Source organism: Indicator indicator, chromosome 29, assembly GCF_027791375.1.
Source record: "Indicator indicator isolate 239-I01 chromosome 29, UM_Iind_1.1, whole genome shotgun sequence".
Classification (NCBI taxonomy): Eukaryota; Metazoa; Chordata; class Aves; order Piciformes; family Indicatoridae; genus Indicator; species Indicator indicator.
Window position 1 is genome coordinate 9,554,032 of NC_072038.1, and position 18,022 is coordinate 9,572,053.

The window sequence follows — 18,022 nt, forward strand, 5'->3', positions numbered from 1 at the left end:
GTCATTTCCAAAAAAAGGGTAAAGCTGAGCCTTATTATTGCTTGTTCTAGACTAGTTGTTGGTGCTGATAAATGTCCTTCAGCATGCATTGGGTTCAACTTCCTTCTCATGGCATTGTTGAAGTGAGGTGGGATGGTGAGAGCAAGGAGAAAAAAATAACCCAAACTACAGCAACTTCCTCATTGGAGATCACAAAATCATAGAGTGGTTGGAATTGGGAGAGACCTCTTAAACTCATCTAGTCCAACCTTCCTACAGTGAGCAGGGACATTTTCAACTAGATCAGGTTGCTCAGAGCCCCAGGTAGCCTGGCCTGGAATATCTCCAGGACTTGGGGCATCTACCACCTGTCTGGACAGCCTGGGCCAGTGTCTCACCACCCTTAGTGTAAAACATTTCGTCCTTATCTCTAGTCTGAGTCTCCCCTCTTTCAGTTTTAAACCCATCACCCCTTGTCCTGGCACAACAGACCCTGCTAAAAACCTCTGTTCCCAGCTTTCTGTTCATCCCTTTAAGCACTGAAAGGCCACAGTAAGGTCTCCTGGCAGCCTTCTCTCTTCCAGGAAAACAACCCCAACTTTCTCAGCCTGTCTTCACAGCAGAGGGCTTCCAGCCCTTGGGATCATTTTTGTGGTCTCCACTGGACCTGCTCCAACAGGTCCATGTCTGCCTTGTGCTGAGATGAGGCAGTACCTTCAACACCCGTGAGGTTTTTAGCATGAGCTCTCTTTGTGCCCAGGAGAGGTCCTACCAGGAGCAGAGCCTATTCATGTCCTTTCTGTCTGACCCAGGTGTTTGTGGAGCTGGCTAAAGAGCAGGAGGAGGAAGACAACAGCTTTGGCACCCTGAACAGCACTCTGTGGTGGGAGAGGACACAGGAAGACCGAGTTGTGTTCTGAGCTCCTGCTCCAGGTGTGCTCAGCAGCTCAGGCTTAGTGCCAGCAGCGATCCTCCGCACATGCTGGGGGTGTGCATAGAAAACACCGGAGCTGGGCTGGACAAGGGACACCCTGTCTGGAAGCACTGAGTGTGTTCCACCATCCAGGCCTTAGGAGCAGCGCTGCAGCAGCGGTGAGCATCCCCACCATGACCACAGCTCCTCTGGAGCCCCTTCCCCCCTCACCCTTTCCAAGTTTGCCTCGAGTGAGAAGGCTCTGCCACGACAGTCGGCCGCCTCCTGCTGTTGGTCACTGGTGCAGGAGCACCACCTGCCTTCTTGCACCAGTGCTGGGGCTGGCTGCCTCAGGCTGGGTTGTCCTTACTGGGAATCATGAAGTCAAGCCAAGCCAGTTGGGACTGGAGCATCCTGCCCTGTGGGATCTGCTCACTGGTCTGCAGGGACTTGCTGTGCCCTGTGTCCTTGCTTGGGCCTTGCTGCCTGTCCAACAAGGCGCTGTGCAGGCACGTGTCCCTGCAAGGTCCTGCTCCCCACCAGCCAATCCATCCCTGCTTAGGCTTAGGAAATGCCCCTGCTTAGAAAAGAGGGAGGGAAAAATGCTCCACAGTCCTTGTGCTCCCTGCTAAGAGGGTCCTGAAATCCACTGCGAGCTTAGCTTGGTGTGCACCAAGTCAACATGTCCGTCACAGGTACGATACAGCACTTGTCAGCACTTAACATTCCTTTCTACTGCAAGGTGGCAGATGTGGCTGCCTCCTGGTGCCATCCTGGGAGGCACTGGTGTTTGTGATGCATGCACTGGGGGGTTGTAGGGGTGTACAGAAGTGGGTGCTTGTCTTCCTCCCACTGGGTCCGAGTACAAAGACATCACTGTGCAGGTACAGGAGTTGCAGAGATGTGAGTGTTCCTCATCTCCATGAGTCTAATCCTCTTGTTGGGTGTGCCAACATGTATCCTTCCAGCTGCTTTTAGACCCAGTCCTCCTTAGGTGTTTTCATTCTTCTTGTCAGTGAATCCATAAGTACATGCAGCAGTGTTTCCTAACCCTTTGCTTCCTCCTGACTTGGCAATTTCTCATTCACCTTCATAAGCCCAAATGCAAAAGATGCAAATTCACCACCTCAGCAGTAGGAATGGTGCCTTTGATTTGCAGAGAAGCACTAAGAAGAGCAGAATATCCTTTATCCTAAGATGGGACAGATGTCTGTTGAAAATATATTTTTCTTTTTTGGTGTGTTTGGTTTGTTTTTGTGTGTGTTTTTTTTTTTTTCTGCACAAAGCTATCATCACTTGTTTAGTTTTATAAGGTGAAATAAAAGCTTGGGAATGGTTCATTGTGTTCTGCAATGAACAGATGGGTTTATAGCAAACATTGGCTTTGTAAGTCATATCATTTCTATAGCTTCCTGTTCAAGTTAGAAAGGAGCTTTTGCTTTTTCCTTGTGAAAATTTGAAATGTGGCTTAAGGTGGAGCTGTGTGTCCCAACTGTTTGTAATTATCAAGCAGCAATGTGTGTAATAGGTCTGCTCTGCTCTGGGGAGAGGTGAACTCCTCGTGTCCAACTTCTGTTTCCTCCTTTGAGCCCATAGAGGTTTTTGGTTTGTGGTGAAAAATTCAGCCTAAGCCCTGCAGAAACACCTGGACAACCCATTTGCTTCCCCAGGGGAAGATGTCTTCCCTGCAGGAGCACAGACCGTGAATGTGCCCAGTTTGAGCCCTAAGCCATGATGCTTGAACATGTCCTGATCTCCTGTGCTGGGCACAAAACTGAGGTGGAGATGAGAATTAAACCACCAGCCTCCAAACTGCAGCTCCAGCAACATTTGTAGGGCTGAAGCTTCCCTATGAGGAAACAAAAATGACCTAACTTCAGCTCTTTTGTTTATGCAACAACTGGGAACCCCCAGCCTGTTGCTCCCAGTTACATCCCTGCTGCTGGCCAGTATCTCTGAGCAGCTTCCTGTAGTTGGAGCAGAAGTGGGAGCCACAATTCTGTCTCATGATCCCTTCCCCTGTGTGTACCTGCAAGTTAAGTGTATCTTCTCCAATCCCAACATTTCTTCCTCTGATCTTCCTTTGTCAGTGGTGCTTCAGCTGAGGGGCATCTGCACACCTTCTCCAGCACTCCACAGCAGGCTCTCTTTCACCTTGAACTTAGGAAATGTGCAGTTGTCTTCTTTTATTTCATCCTTTTAACTTCTAGTTACTAGTCTGTAAGATAGCTCTGTCCTGGCTGGCTGGCATCACCCTATTTCAAATAGTTTTTGGGTTGGTTGGTTTGTTGTTTGTTTGTTTGTTTTTTTTACTTCCTAACATTTCAAATGGCTCAGAGGAAACCTTCCCTTAGTAGCTGGCTTTGCACAGGTTGATGCTGTCTTTGTTTACCCCAAAGTTAACCCAGCTGATGGTGGCACTCTATTGATGCAGCTCCAGGCACTAAGAGTTGGGCTGGTTAACTTCTTATTTTATAGACTCACAAACCAATTTGGCTTGGAAGGGACCCTTAAAGGTAATCTAGTCCATTTTTGATGTGGCTGTGGTGTGAGATGCCACCCCAAAACGTCACTGTAATCATTGTGTATTGTAGCAGAAGCCTTTTGGTGTGTCATACCGTGTCTGTGATTGCCAGAATAAGAGAAAGCACACCCAAAATCACACCAGAGGATCCCCTTGCAATTTTTTTTTTAAGTCCCTTTGTTTGGCTGCTGTCTGTCATGCCTGGATGCCAGCTGGACAATGCTCACCAGGTTTGTGCTCTGGGAGGTGAGGCAGCTGGATTCAGGCTGAGTGGGGGACCTGGGACCAAGCAGCTCAGCTTGTGGCACTGTGCCCAGGTGCAATGGCTTTAGTTACCTTGCAGGGTGGGTGTGAGAAATGGCTACTGTATCCCAAACCTGGCAGGGGTGTTTGCTTCTGTGGTGTTCTTCTGAGGTTGTATTTTTGTATGGATGCGTTTCAGCTGTCTGGGTTTGTTTCCATTATCCCCAAAGCCCTTGTCTCAGACTGTCTCTGTACAACCAGTGAAGTCCATTGCCTGGCTGACATCCAGTGCTCTGGAGGCAGCAGCAGAAGGGTTTTGGGTCTAAAGATGGCACATTTGGAACGTTCCTCCTGATGCTGCTATCAGGCACTTGGACTCCCTTGCAGTTTCTTTTATACACTTGTCTGTCTTTTACCACTTTGCTGTACTTGTAAAGTTGAGGTTTTTTTCTTTTCCAGCAGAAAGTATTACCCAAATAAAGATGGATTGTTAAGTGCTTGTGTTTCTATCACGTCTGGTTTTGCCCTCCTAGGAAAAGGAGGATTGTTTTCCAAAGCCTTTGCTGTTTCCTGGGATACACCAGGGCTTGCAGGTGAGTGGGCTCAGGTAGAGCCATGCCAGAAGCCTGGAGATACCAGGCTGCAGGAATTCATCATAGAATCACACCGAATCACAGAATGTTGGGGGTTGGAAGGGGACCTCCAAAGGTCACCCAGTACAACCCACCCCCTGCCAGAGCAGGGTCACCTACAGGAGGTCACACTGGTGGGTTTTGAATGTCTGCAGAGAAGGAGGCTCCACAACCTCTCTGGGCAGCCTGTTCCAGGGCTCTGTCACCCCCTCAGTGCTCACATGGAACCTGCTCTGCTCCAGCTTGCACTCATTGCCCCTTATCATTGGAGTGGTTTGGGCTGGAAGGGACCTTAATGACTCTCTAGTTCCAATCCCCCCTGCCATGGACAGGGACACCTTCCACTAGACCTGGCTGCTCAAGGATTCAATCCAGCCTGGCCTTGAACACCTCCAGGGAGGAGTGGAGGTATCCATGCCCTCCCTGGCCAACCTGTTCCAGCGTCTCACCACCCTCACTTTAGATATTAAGAGAGAAATTCTTCAGTTGCCTTTTTTTTTTTTTTTTAATTAAACTGAGGGAGTTGCAGTATTGCAACACTTTGGGACCACCCACAGTCATGTCACATTTTGCAACCAGGTTAATTCAGCCCAACTTTGGGCTAGAAATGGCTGGGCAGCAGCTGTGTGCTCCTGGCACACCACGTTGTGCATCTGCAGAGATGAATCATAGTCATCCACTCAACCCCACTGAAGGAAAAAATAATTATTCATTTTTCTGCTTGGATCCCTGCCCAAGACACACTGGGTGGCTGGATGGGTGCTCACTGTGGTGTAAAGGTGGCAAAATGCTGCTGGTGAGACTTTGGGTGAAGCTGGAACATGAAACCATGGGCTACAGGCATGGAGGATGCTGCCAGCTTCTTGACTGCCAAGGGCTTGCCAGCTCCTGGACAATGAGGAGGAGAAGGTCCACTTCCAGCAAAACCTAGCAAAATGAAAAGGGTTTGTGCTCCCTTGGGCCCCTTGGAGGAGAGGAAAGTAACCTCAAAGAAATTTAATCTGAAGTTGGTGAAAGTTGCCAGGTTTTCACACCAGTTTTTCTTTCACGGGGGGGAAGGGCAGCATGTCCATTTATTTCATTCTTTGAAGCTGTAAAATGAATTCATTCCCCTGTGGTGTTCCCTATAATAGATCTTCAGAAAGCCCCTGATTTAGCAAGCTGAATTTCTCCTTGCTAAGAGTTTCCTGGAGCTTTCATTTCTCCTTTTTCCTGAAATGTGTTGCTTGGAGTGTTCTCAGAGGATGCTGGCTCCATCCCCAGCCCCTTTCCTCCTCCTGGAAGGTAGAAGGGCTGATCCAAGGCTGGTCCTGAGTCCTCTTCTCAGCCTGTTGAGCAACGGCTTGGGGATTTGTCTATTGGTATTTTGAGATGCTGTGTGCTCTCCAGCTGCTTTTCAGTGAAGCCCCAACAGGTTGCCTTGGACAGAGGTCCCACTTTAGCATCAAAGCCATGAGCAGCACCCAGTAACTGGCTGGGAAGCACCAAGGGGTGCTTGGAGCAGGAGTCATTTTTATGCCAAAATGCATTTGCTATAGCTAATGTGGAATGCTCCGCACAGCCAGGTCCTGCCAGCACAACATGGCCCAGGGTATGTGTCAGAAATGTGCATTTCTGGGCATCTCAGATGGCTTTTTGCAGTTAAAAGCAGCCTTCCTTCTTTCTCCTTTGTTGCCTGATGGGAAGTGATGTGGGAAAACACTGCTCCTCTCCTAAATGAGCTCATTCCTTGCAAATGAGTAAATTGGCAGCCTCAGAACAACTGCAGCCCTTTGTTAAGCAACAACCAGACAAGCTTTGTGTTTTCAGGCAGCTCTGCAAATCAGAGGCAGAGTCCTCAAGCTGTTGAAGTTCCAGGAGAGTGAAATTCCTTTAACTGGTTGAATTGCCCTCTAGCTGTAAACCCTTCAAGCTCCTTTGGATCTCCTGAGCTTATCTGGTTTCCTCACCTCCCTCTCTTGAATCCAAAACCCAACAAAGTCCATCCTGCTTCTGTTGGAAAAGCAACGAAAAGGAATGGAAGCTGTGGGGAAAAAAAAAAAACAAAACACCAAAGCCACCAACCATTAAAACCAAAGGGGAAACAGAAACAAGAACCAAAAACCCCATTGGTCCTCGGGCAGAGGATGAACTTCTGCAGAGGAAGGAGTGCTTGGTGACCAGGCTCTGAGCAAAGTGGGGAGAAGGTGGTGAAGATCTCCTTTAGAAGAGGGAGCAGAAGAAGCTTGGGCAGGGGCATGGTGGCTTTGCCACTGCTCAGAGCTCATGTTCACCCCACCTTTGGGCATGCAGCTCTCCTGCTGGGCCTCTCTGTGTTAGTAAAGCTGGTAGAAACATGCTGCTGTACTGGACATACGATGCATGTGTTATGTCAAACCCTGCAAAGTGCCCTGTTGCTGTCTGCCAGCTTGCCATGAGGGCAGTGGAACCTGTGGAGGTTACCTGTCAGTAGCCTGCTGCCCTCATGCCAGCTTTAAAACAAAAGTACAGGCTGGAGCAAAGTTCATGGGGCTTGGAGATGGGATTGCAGCACGTAGAGGCTTCCTGTTTCCACTTGCTGTTTCTGGTTTCCTGGGTTTTGGGATGCTGGGTTTTCCTCTGGGCTGGAGGAGGGGGGAGGGTGTTGTCGTTTTATGGCTTCTGCCACTGCTGCTCCTGGGTTTTTGGTTGTTTCTTTTTTTTAGTGTTACTTTCTCTTACAGTCTCAGGGGGTGGGGAGGGCTTCCTTGTGAGAGCCTTGACAGAGCTCTAGACCAGCTGGTCACAGATATTGCTCCTCAGTTGGGTCATTGCTTAGCAGCTTTCAGGGTGTTTGCGCTGCCAGGGCTGGGCTCTGACGTCAGGCTGGAGCGGGGCATGGCCATCAGGCTGGGCTAAGGCACTGAAACATCTCCATGACTGCAGAGAGATGAACAGCCCAGACCCCTCAGAGCTGTGGGAGACACATTTCTAATGGAAAGCACATTACCAGGTGAGGAGCTTTAGATTTCTCTTTTGTTAAGTGAAAGGATGTCCCTGGGGTATTTTCACGCAGAGATTGTGTTTGCTGATTCATTTCCCTCTGACTATTTTAATAAACTGTTAGGCTGAATGCTTAAGAGCTGCACTCTCAGCTCTTCTCTCTGACAAGGACTGATATGTGCTTCAAAATGTTTAGGAGGCAAAGGAGCAAAATCACTCTGCTTTTCTGGGGGTGTGTGGATTTGGATTCTTGTCACTGATGTATTTTGGCTCTAGTTGAAAAGTGCTAGGTCCTCCCAGCTAATGATTCCTTCCTTGGCTCCCCCTACCTTCATCTTAGCTAGCACCAGTAAAAACTTCTGAAAACACAGCCCCCTCCCCAGATTTCTCTTCTCTGTATGAATTAAAGTGATAATCTTTGCTACAGGACAGGCTCTGAGCTGTTTTCCTTGAGTGAGAGCAGGAAAAAAAAAAAACCAACAAACCTGTTTCCCAAACTGTGCGTTAAGGAGCGGAGTCGGTACAAACTTTCATCAGGAGGTAAAGACAGGGCAGAGTGGGGAGCAGGAGCAGGGGTTTGTGTTTGCAGGAGCAGGCAAACAGGAAGGTATGGGGACAGCAGGTTCACCTCTGCAGGGATTGATCACAGGCTCTCAGGAAGCCTGGGAATTCTCTGGGAAGCATGAGATGCAGCACACGATGCTGCTCCGCCAGTTGGCATTGAGAGGTTCCTGCTGGTGCTCCTGAAGAAGCAGCTGGCTTTAGGAGTTAGTCACAACAGGATCTGTTAACTTTTTAATAGAGGAAAGGAAAAGAAAACAAAACACTCTGAGGAGGTGAAAATAGGAAATCCCTGAAAGGATAAATAAATGAAGTGCTGATGTGGGACATGCCTTCCCAGGGCAACCTTTGGCAGAGCAGTGACAGACACAGGATATCAGCACAAGATAACACAGTGCCCAGGGAGTACTTTTCCTGGAGAGAAGGAAGCTTGGATGCATTTCTTGAGCCCTCAGGAGGGAAAAGCTTCCAGAGACATGCAGTTAAATTTAAATTTAAAACTTCTCAAAGACTGTTGCCTCCACATAAATATCTGATGTTTGATTTTTGTCTTCTGAATCTGAAGGGTTTAATCTCAGGTCTTGTGGAGGCATCTCTCCTGCTTACACATTTTGTGTCCAGCTGAAACTTAAATCCTTCCGGAGGAAGTTTGTGCAGCATTTGTAGGCAGCATCCCTTGTTTGAAATTTTGGCTTCACATTTCAGCTTCCAGCTGCAGTTGCTTCTTGGCTCCCCAGGCAAAAATAAGACTAAACCTGGTAGAAATTTAGCTGGAATTTTCTAGAATGTTTTAGATTTGCTCCACTGATTTATTACTGGAGGTGTCATGGGGGTTGGAACTATGGTGGTGGGGTTGGAACTAAAAGATCTTTAGAGGTCCCTTCCAACCCTGTGTTTAGAGTGTGTGGAGATTCAGTGCAGTTTTTGCAAGCCCATCATTTTTCCCACGTAATCCAAATACTCCAACGTGAACTTTTGTTTCCTGACCCAACATTCCAGGCTGGGCTGCTGCTTTCAGTTCACAAAAATTGAAATTCAGAGCTGGAACCACACCAGAGGTGGGGGCAAAAGGGAGCATTTCTTCCTAGAAATCCCTTCCCAGTTGCCTTTAACCTTCACTGTAGGCTGGGAAGCATGGGGAAGGGCGAACGCTGCAGGCAGGGAAAGCAGAGCACTGGGGTGATAAGCCTTGTGCTAACAGTTGGAAGATAAACAGAGATTCAGGATCCATCTCCCCTGGAGAACATAAATGCTTTAACTCTACCAAACACTGAAGGGACACAGAGTAGTAGTAACTGTTTAATAACTGGAGCTGCCCAGTCCAGGCAATGAGGAAGCCATGTCTGAAGGGGGAAAGAGGGCTCTGGGCTAAGGTTGTTTTTCTTTTTGGTTTCAGCCACTTTTTAAAAGGATTAAAATCCAAAACTGGCTTCTGAAGTTCCCTCTCCAGCTCTGCTTCTGGAAAGGTCAAAGCAGTCCTCCTGAAAATGCTGTTTCACTACCTGGCCATATGATCCAAGCTGGAGCTGAAGTAAATATTCCCTGTACAAAACCGCACACACACACCCCCCCCCCCCCCCCCCCAGGCAATGCTCCCTGCTCAGTACTTAGGAGGATGTGAAGGAACATGTTGGGGTTTTAATGCAGCTCTGGCTATAGTGGGGCTGTAATTCCCTCTGCTATTCGCATTTGGATGACAACAGGGCAAACTGGCCTCTCACTGCTTAGGGCAGACAGTGGCAGCATCTATTTTAGGACACTTTTGTCATCCAAGTGGTGTTTTTAAGTTGACTTCCTGAGTGGCAGCTGCCCTCCCCCTAAAGATGAAGGCATGTATGTGATGGAGGTGTTTTAGGGGCTCCTCATCTTGAGGAGATGAGCTGTGACTTGCCAGCAAGCTGCATGTCTAAGGCAGGACAAACTCCCTGCAAGAAGTGCAGGAGCTGAGGCTGAGCTCAGACGTGCAGCATGAAGTAGAGCTGCTGCACTCAGCAGCTGGACTTGGCACTGCTGCTCTACAACATCTATGTGTTGATTTTTAATGACTGCATTAAAAGTGTTAGCATTTGTATCTTCTTTCCACCATCTGTCATTCAATCTTCTCGTGTTTTCAGTACAGGACAGACTGGTTGGTTTGTTGTTAATTTTATGTAGATGAAGAATCAAACTACAGACTCATAGAACTTTATTGGCTGGAATACACCTTCAAGGCCGTCAGGTCCAACCACTAACCACTAAACCATGTCTTAAAGCAATAACCCCTTGAATGCCTTATTCTACAAAACTTCTTTGGGATGAAGAGTGATGAGTCTTGAGGAGGGCAGATTTAGACTGGAGATTAGAAAGAAACTCTTTACAGTGAGGGTGGTGAGACACTGGAACAGGTTGCCCAGGGAGCTTGTGGATGCCCCTCCCTGGAAGTGTTCAAGGCCAGGTTGGTGGAGGCCTTGAGCAACCTGCTCTAGTGGAAGGTGTCTCTACCCATGGCAGGGTGGTTGAAACTAGAAGGTCTGCAAGGTCCCTTCCAACCTAAACCATTCTATGAATCTGTATATGTGAAGAGGCAGCTGAGTCCCTCCCAGCTCTCTCTCCTCTTGCATGATCTTGATCAGTTTCATTCAAACTTCTCCTTGGTTGTCCAAACCATGAAATGAAGAAAAGTTCTCAACCTTTGGCATGTTAATGGCTTCCTCTGAAGTGTTGTTCACCCAGCTCCAGTGAGCTGTTGGATTCTGAATATTATTCTGTTCCTTATCCTAGCTGGGAAAATGCAGGGAATGCTCCAGAAAGCCTCCAAAATATTTCAACAAACTCGTGTTCTGCTATGGAAGAACATCCTCCCGGTGTGGAGAGTGAAGACAAAAAGTTTTCAGGCAAGTATCAGCCCTTCCAAAGGGAAGTGAGAATTTCCACTACGAAGTGGTTTGTTTGGGGTTTTTTTTACGCTGCCTTGTTTGTGTGTGAGGTGACATCTGAGGAGCCCCAGCTGGAAACGTGGCTCTCTGGAAAACATCAACAGTTGTGCTTCTTCCTGTATTGTGGCATCATAAGGGCCTGTTCCAAAGCTGCCTTGTTGCTCTGGGCTGTTTATCCCAGCTCTGCACTCTCCAGAGGAACACGATGTCCAATTCATGCTCGCGGGTGTAAAATTATCAGCAGATCTGGTTGGCTCTGGTGCTAAGAAAACATGTTTTTGTTCCCTCAAAGAGAAAGCAGTTGTGGCTGGGGGAGCTGCACTGTGGGGCACTGGCTGGCTGGGAAGGGTCACAGAATCACACAATGTTAGTGGTTGGAAGGGACCTGGGGTCATCTGGAAGGGATCTGTGGATCGCCGTGTCCAACCCCCCTGCTAAAGCAGGATCACTGTGTCCAACCCCCCTGCTGAAGCAGGATCACCCAGGGCAGACTGCACAAGAATACATCCAGATGGGTTTGGAAAGTCTCCAGAGAAGAAAACTCCACAACCTCCCTTGTGTCCTTGAAGACACTTTCCATGCCACTCAATGCCCAAGTTGCTGAGCTGCCACTCACCTTTGCATTTCTTTGCTTTCATCTAGGAATGGATTACCTCAGTGGTTTATCTCTTAACAATGCAATTATCAGCAAATATGATATACCACTTCCCAGAGCAGGAAGTCCCCTACAGGTTCCTTGGAAGACTGGATGATCCAGCCTTTGACTCTGCTGGAGTCATACTCATGTACACACCTGTCACCAACACCACCAGGCAAATAATGAGCAAAGTGGCTTCAAATTCTTCACTGAGAGGTAAAGCTGCTCTAAACCCCTTGACACTGAACTGTTGCAGATGGGTCTGGAGGAGGGCCACAAAGATGATCAGAAGGCTGGAGTAGCTATGGGGATAGGCTGAGAGAGTTGGGGCTGTTCAGCCTGGAGAAGAGGTGGCTCCAGGGGGACCTTGTAGTGGCCTTCCAGTTCCTGAAATGGGCTACAGGAGGAAGGGGAGACTTTATACAAGGGCTTGTAGTGATGTCTTTAAGCTTAAGAAGAGCAGATTTAGACTGGATATTGGGAATAAATTCTTTACAGTGAGGGTGGTGAGACATGGAACAGGTTGCCCAGGGAGGCTGTGGATGCCCCTTCCCTGGAAGTGTTCAAGGCCAGGTCAGATGAGACCTTGAACAACCTGGGCTGGTGGGAGGTGTCCCTGCCCATGGCAAGGGAGGGTTGGAACTGGATGATCTTTAGGATCCCTTCTAACTCAAACCATTTTATGATTCCATGACAGTCCTCACTCAGCAGGAAGAGCTCCATTTGGGAAGGGACAGGTTGTGGCTGGTGCTCACACTCATACTGCTGCATGAGGAATCAAAGTGTCAGCTGTGGTGGCTTTATCCTTCTCCTTTTCTTCTCTTTGGTTTCAATGGCAGGCATAAAAATAGAAGGGGTGGAAAACAAGAAGAAGCTGGAAGCAAGAGGATATTTGGAGGAAGATGTCATTGGTGTGGTTTTTAAGGATGACTTCTCCTATTCTCTGAGGTTTCAGAACTACAGGCTGATATATCCAGATGATGTCGTGGAGCACTTTGGTAACGAAATGAAATCAGAGACCTTGGGTTTACACTTTTTTACTGACTAAAAATTGTGAAATATCCCAAAAAAAAACCAACCAACCAAAAAGAGCGAGCCTATTTACCTAAGAAAAATCAAGGGAGTTGCTCAATTAGGATCACAGAACCCTTTTGATTGGCAGAGACCTCTAAGACCATCAAGTCCATCCATTAACCCAGCACTGCTAGGTTACCACTAAACCATGTCCTTCAGCACCACATCTACGCTGCTTTTAAATCTCTTCATGGATGGGGACTCCACCACTGCCCTGGACAGGCTGTTCCAGGCCTTGACAACTCTTTCAGGGAGGATATTTTCCCTAATGTCCAACCTAAACCTCCCCTGGCACAACTTGAGGCTGTTTCCTCTCATCCTGTCACTTGTTGTTTTGGAGAAGAGACCAATCCCCACCTGGCTCCAGCCTCCTTTCAGGGAGCTGTAGAGAGCAATGAAGTCTTCCCTGAGCACCCTTTTCTCCAGACTGAACAACCCCAGTTCCCTAAGACACTTCTTATAGGCTTTCTACTCTAGACCCTTCCCCAGTTCTGTTGCCCTCCTTTGGACACACTCCAGACACTCAGTGTCTTTCTTGGAGTAAGGAGCCTAAATTTCCTTTTTTCTTTTTTTAGCCAGTTGATGGCAGGGGAGGTGAGGGGGGAGAAGAGAGAAAATCTTGCTAAGAACTGGTCTTGAAAATGGAATTTGTGGAGGCTGTTTATTCTGTTTAGAAAAGTCAGTGGCTCTTCACAGATGTGAACCCAACTCCAGTGTGCTCTGGATTTCCTAGAAGTTCTCTCCAGCCTCTAGCATCAGGCACGTTTATGGTCACTGTACTTTGAGCCTGGGCTCCTGCCAAAATAGGAGAGCTGAGCATGAGTGGCTCCTCTGCACACTGAAGACAGGGTCAATGCCACTTCAGGTAGCCCATGGAGCCAAAACCACCAACTCCCAATCCCATATTATTCTTGGAGAAAAAATGACTGCTTGGGGAAATAGGCTGAGAAAAACTACACTGGATGAACTGACTCTTAGGTCAAATGTTTTCAAACCCAAAAGCAGTTGGAGACGGATGTTTGGAAACAGAGATCAAATTGTTAATCTTTTTTTTTTTTCTGTTCACACAGATACCTGCTTCAATTTTTCATCAGCTGCCTGCCAAAGCCCTGCATACTGGTACAAGGGTTTCCTGTCAGTGCAGTCCAGCATTGATGCAGCAGTTATAGAAGTGAGTATGGTCATGATGATGATATGTTGTCTGCTCTTTCTAGAGTTACCTGCTAAAAAAACCAAACAACTACTGGAGAGAGTTCAGTGGAGACTACAAAGATGCTAAGGAGCCTGGAGCATGTCTGAGAGGAGGAAAGGCTCAGAGCTCTGGGGCTGTTGAGCTTGGAGAAGAGCAGCCTGAGAGGAGATCCGAGCAATGATTATCAATATCTAAAGGGTAGTGGGCAAGAGGCTGGGGCCAGACTCTTCTCAGTGGTGCCCAGTGACAGGACAAGGGGCAATGGGCATAAACTGGAACCCAGAAGATTCCATCTGAGCATGAGGGGAAACGACTTTGATGTGATGAGGGAGCTGGAGCCCTGGAACAGGCTGCCCAGAGAGGCTGTGGAGTCTGCTTCTCTGGAAAGATTCTAGACCCACCTAGGCATTTTGATTTTGGGCCAACCTACTTTAACACTGAGGCTGGAGTAGATGGTCTCCAGAGTTCTTCCAACCCCACCATGCTGGGATTCTGGGACTGTGTAAATACAGAGGTCATTTGCTGCTTGCAAATAAAGCACTGTTATTACCAAGATTCCAATGAAATTCTATTCATCTAATTTATTTAACACCTTAAAATAATTGTGATGCTCATGAGGGCCAGTGTGTTCTGCTGTTGGCTGTTTCACTGCAGGCACTCAAAGGAATGTCAAATTTCTTTTCCCCAGATAAAAACAAACCATTCTGTCTGGGAAGAGATGAAGTCCATCGGCGGCGTTCGTCTGAGCTCCCCCTCCATCAAACCTGTGTACAAACTGGATTATGTCTGGTTCATTGTCTACATTGTGCTCTGCTTCTCCCCATACATGTACTTCTTATCAGTGAAGGTTACAAGAGAGAGAAAGAAGCTCAAGGTATTAATGAAGACCATGGGGCTGCATGACATGGCGTTCTGGTGAGTCTCTGTGTAGGTAGAGGAATCAATTTGTCTTGCACATGGAAGATGCCTCCTAGCTTGTAGGATGGACCTAAGTCTGGTACCACCTCTCAGCTGAGCAGTAATTGTTCCCCAGACCCCAGCAGCAGTTATGGATTCATGGAATGTTAGGGGTTGGAAGTGATCTCCAGAGATCATCCAGTCCAACCCCCCCACCAGAGCAGGGTCACCCAGGCCAGGTCACACAGGAACACATCCAGGTGGGTCTCCTCCAGAGAAGGAGGCTCCACAGCCTCTCTGGGCAGCCTGTTCCAGTGCTCACATGGAACCTCCTCTGCTCCAGCTTGCAATCAGAATGCTCTTCATGTAGCAGAGATGCTTGTAGTGAGGTACTTGGAGTTAAGGCAATGCTTACCTCCAGGAAGTGACAGAGGAACACAGAGAACACACCAAAAAAGTGAAGAAACAACCAATTTTGGAGCAAACTGCAGATGAGGAAGCACAAGAGGGACACAGGGTCTATCAAAGCAGGTTTCTAAAACCTCCTGAGTATTTCACATCACTAGGAAAAACATAAGTGGTCCTCACTGCAGAGCCTCTGCTTAGATGCCCTGTGCAGAGACCTGGGAAGGTGCAAGACATGGATAGCTGCACCTTCCCAGTCTGCAAGACGTAAAAGGAAGTGCATTTGGAAGTCCAAAGTAGGTGAATGACATCGAATGTACCTTGCATTGGCCATATGATGGCAAGCACAGAAGCTAAAATAACTGTGCCTTCACTTGCAGGTTGTCCTGGAGCTTGCCCTACACCATCTACATCTCCATAACATCCAGCCTGCTGACACTGATCACCATTAAAGGAGTCCTCCAGGATCACAGCTTTTCTGAAATCTTTTGGTTTTATTTCTTTTATGGCATAGCATCTGTAAGTCTGCTTTTGTATTCTTAAGTGAGGCACACTTTTTTCCATTCCCTGCTTAAAGCTCAGTGACTTCAGAGTATTCTCTGTCAAGTCACATTCTATGTGAAAGCAACAAAAATTCCTCCACTACTGGGACTTATGGTTATAATTTGTAGACTATGGTATCAGTTTGGGGAGATTCTGGCCTGGAATTAGGGTAAAAATATGCTGACACCAGCATTAATGGGAAGTTTGGAGCTGTCTCCTTGCATCCAGCTCCCTTGGAAGGCCAAGTGGAGTCTGACTGCTAAGTGATGCAAGTCAGTGGAGTCCCCGTTCCAGGAGGATTGAAATGCTGTGTAGATGTGGTGCTGAGGGATGTGGTTTAGTGGTGACCTGGCAGTGCTGGGTTAATGGTTGCACTTGCTGATCTTAAAGGTCTTTTCCAACCTAAGCAATGCTGTGATTCTACAATTCTGTGTGCCATGGGCATCTGTAGGGACAACTGAATCTCAGCTGAGTCTCTAATTTTGCTCATTGAATTTTCACATTATTTTTTTTTTCCCCAACTCACCAGCAGAAATGCATCCTGCTAACTCCTGCTTTTCTCTGCTGCAGATTCACTTCTGTTTCATGCTCAGCTCGTTGTTAAAGCACCCAAATATTGCCAGTTTTGTGGGGTTTTCCCTTCACATCATCTTTGGGTTGCTGGGCTACATGACATTGCTTCTTAAACTGCCATCATCCTTGGAGTGGATTTTTACTCTCTTCAGCCCTTTTGTCTTTACTGCTGGCTTCTCACAGGTATGTTCAAAATAAAGTCTAACAGCTCAGCCCACAGCAAACATGCTGCCAGATATCATTTGCCTTGTTAGCATGACCCAGTCCCAGCCCTCTGCCCTGGATGCTTTGTAAAAAGAAAAGCTGACTCCCAGAGCCCAGATGCATTTAAAACAAATAGAGTTGGGTTCTCAAGTGCATCACCAATTCTACCAGCTCTGTACAGACAGTAAATTTTGGTCTCTGGAACATTACTGCAGCAGTGGGATCTGCCTGGTGGGTACCAAGATCTGCAGGAACCACGAGGGCTCGAAGTGCTGCCTTAGCAAATACCAGGTGCATCGTTCTGCTGCTGTAGTAACTTCTTCTGCACAGTTTTGAATTCAGCTTACTGAGGCACTCCTGCTACTCATGGCCATGATAAAGTGTTGCCCTGCTTAGGGACAGCATCAGATTCATGAGTGGGCATGGATTTCTGGTGAAAACAGTCATGATTTCTCAGCAGGGGCTTGCACGTAGTATGTCTGCCTAAAGGAAGTGTTTTGTCTGACTTGTGCTTGGATTTGAACTCCTAGGCACTCAAACTGGAAATACATGGACAATCCTTTACACCAGGATTCTACCCCTTCTTTAACCTATACATCCTACTGAGCCTTGACAGTGTCTTGTATTTGCTGTTGGCCATCTACTTTGATAAGGTTTTGCCTGGTGAGTAGAAACATGAGGGAAAGAATTCCAAGTTCCTTCTATTTTTCTTCTATTATCCTCTCCTCTCACAGGGCAAAAAGTTGCTGAAGGGGGGGTGGGATAGAGCTGAGAAAACTTTAGTCTAAGTGGAGCAACAAAGAAGATGTTCCAGCAATGAGGATATCCTATCCCTGGAGATGTTTAAAAGGTGCAGAGATGTGGTGCTGAGGGACATGGTCTAGCACCAGACTTGATGGAGTTAGAGAATGTTTGGACTCAATGATCTTGGAAGTTTTTTCCAACCCAAAGGATTCTGTGAGCTGGTCAGGCTGTGGAAGGGCATCTTAACAGCAGTGAGCCTGGATGTGTTGTGGCAGGGGATGAAAACTGGATTTGCTGTGTTGTCAGCAAAAAAGTGGTTGGGCAGAATCCTGTTTTCCCAGAAGCTGGGTGCAAGTAGCAACCTGCCTCAAAACCAGGCTCCAAAAGCAATGTTATACCCTGCAGTGAGGCACTGAGCTCCTACTCCAACTGGCCAGCCACTGGCCTGAAAAGGATGTTGTAGGACTTGACCTGGTTTTCCTATGTCTTCTGGGCCAAAGGGTTTGCCAGTGAGGTCTTTTCTGTGGTTGTTCCCCACCTGCACTTAGAGATATGGATGAATGGAGAACTTTAACTGCAGAATTCACTGATCCTTACAAAATCCTGGCAGTCTATGTTCTGCAGCTGTGGAGGATGGGGTGGCTGGACATGACATTCATCACAGAGAGCAGGTTTGGGTTGATATTTCACCTCTCTGCTTCTGAGTTAGGCAAGTATGGAGCACCATATCCACCTTTGTTCTTCCTGAGACCATCCTACTGGTGCAAGCCCAGGGGTGGCTACATGGGGATGCAAGCTGGCAGTGAGAGCAACCACGATCCTATCTTCACCAATAACACTGAGCCCATGCCTCCAGGCTTTGATGGGAAGGAAGCCATCAGGTAAGGACTTCTGCAGGCATGAAAAGTACAGTTGTATGTGTTACATCTGACTGCAGGGAGCAGAGACACATTGCACCAGCAAATGTTAGGCTGAGCCACCTAACACACAACGATGAGGGAAAGGTGTGGGAGGGAGGGTTGGAG

General features: G+C 47.6%; 2 protein-coding genes across 2 annotated transcripts in view; both read left to right on the forward strand.

Moving 5' to 3' along the window:
- The window catches only part of ABCA5 (ATP binding cassette subfamily A member 5), a 34,873-nt gene extending 33,833 nt beyond the window's left edge, over window positions 1–1,040 (forward strand). Inside the window, exon 38 of the mRNA XM_054393793.1 lies at window positions 792–1,040. Coding sequence (XP_054249768.1) covers window positions 792–899 — 108 coding nt within the window. The 3' untranslated portion in view covers window positions 900–1,040. The remainder of the gene's footprint in view (window positions 1–791) is intronic.
- Window positions 1,041–1,574: 534 nt separating this feature from the next.
- Window positions 1,575–18,022, forward strand: part of LOC128976736 (ATP-binding cassette sub-family A member 9-like) — a 37,667-nt gene continuing 21,219 nt past the window's right edge. The window contains exons 1-11 of the mRNA XM_054394083.1: window positions 1,575–1,634; window positions 7,196–7,262; window positions 10,574–10,686; window positions 11,371–11,581; window positions 12,205–12,363; window positions 13,510–13,610; window positions 14,320–14,546; window positions 15,314–15,452; window positions 16,047–16,232; window positions 16,784–16,916; window positions 17,707–17,878. Coding sequence (XP_054250058.1) covers window positions 1,575–1,634; window positions 7,196–7,262; window positions 10,574–10,686; window positions 11,371–11,581; window positions 12,205–12,363; window positions 13,510–13,610; window positions 14,320–14,546; window positions 15,314–15,452; window positions 16,047–16,232; window positions 16,784–16,916; window positions 17,707–17,878 — 1,568 coding nt within the window. The remainder of the gene's footprint in view (window positions 1,635–7,195; window positions 7,263–10,573; window positions 10,687–11,370; window positions 11,582–12,204; window positions 12,364–13,509; window positions 13,611–14,319; window positions 14,547–15,313; window positions 15,453–16,046; window positions 16,233–16,783; window positions 16,917–17,706; window positions 17,879–18,022) is intronic.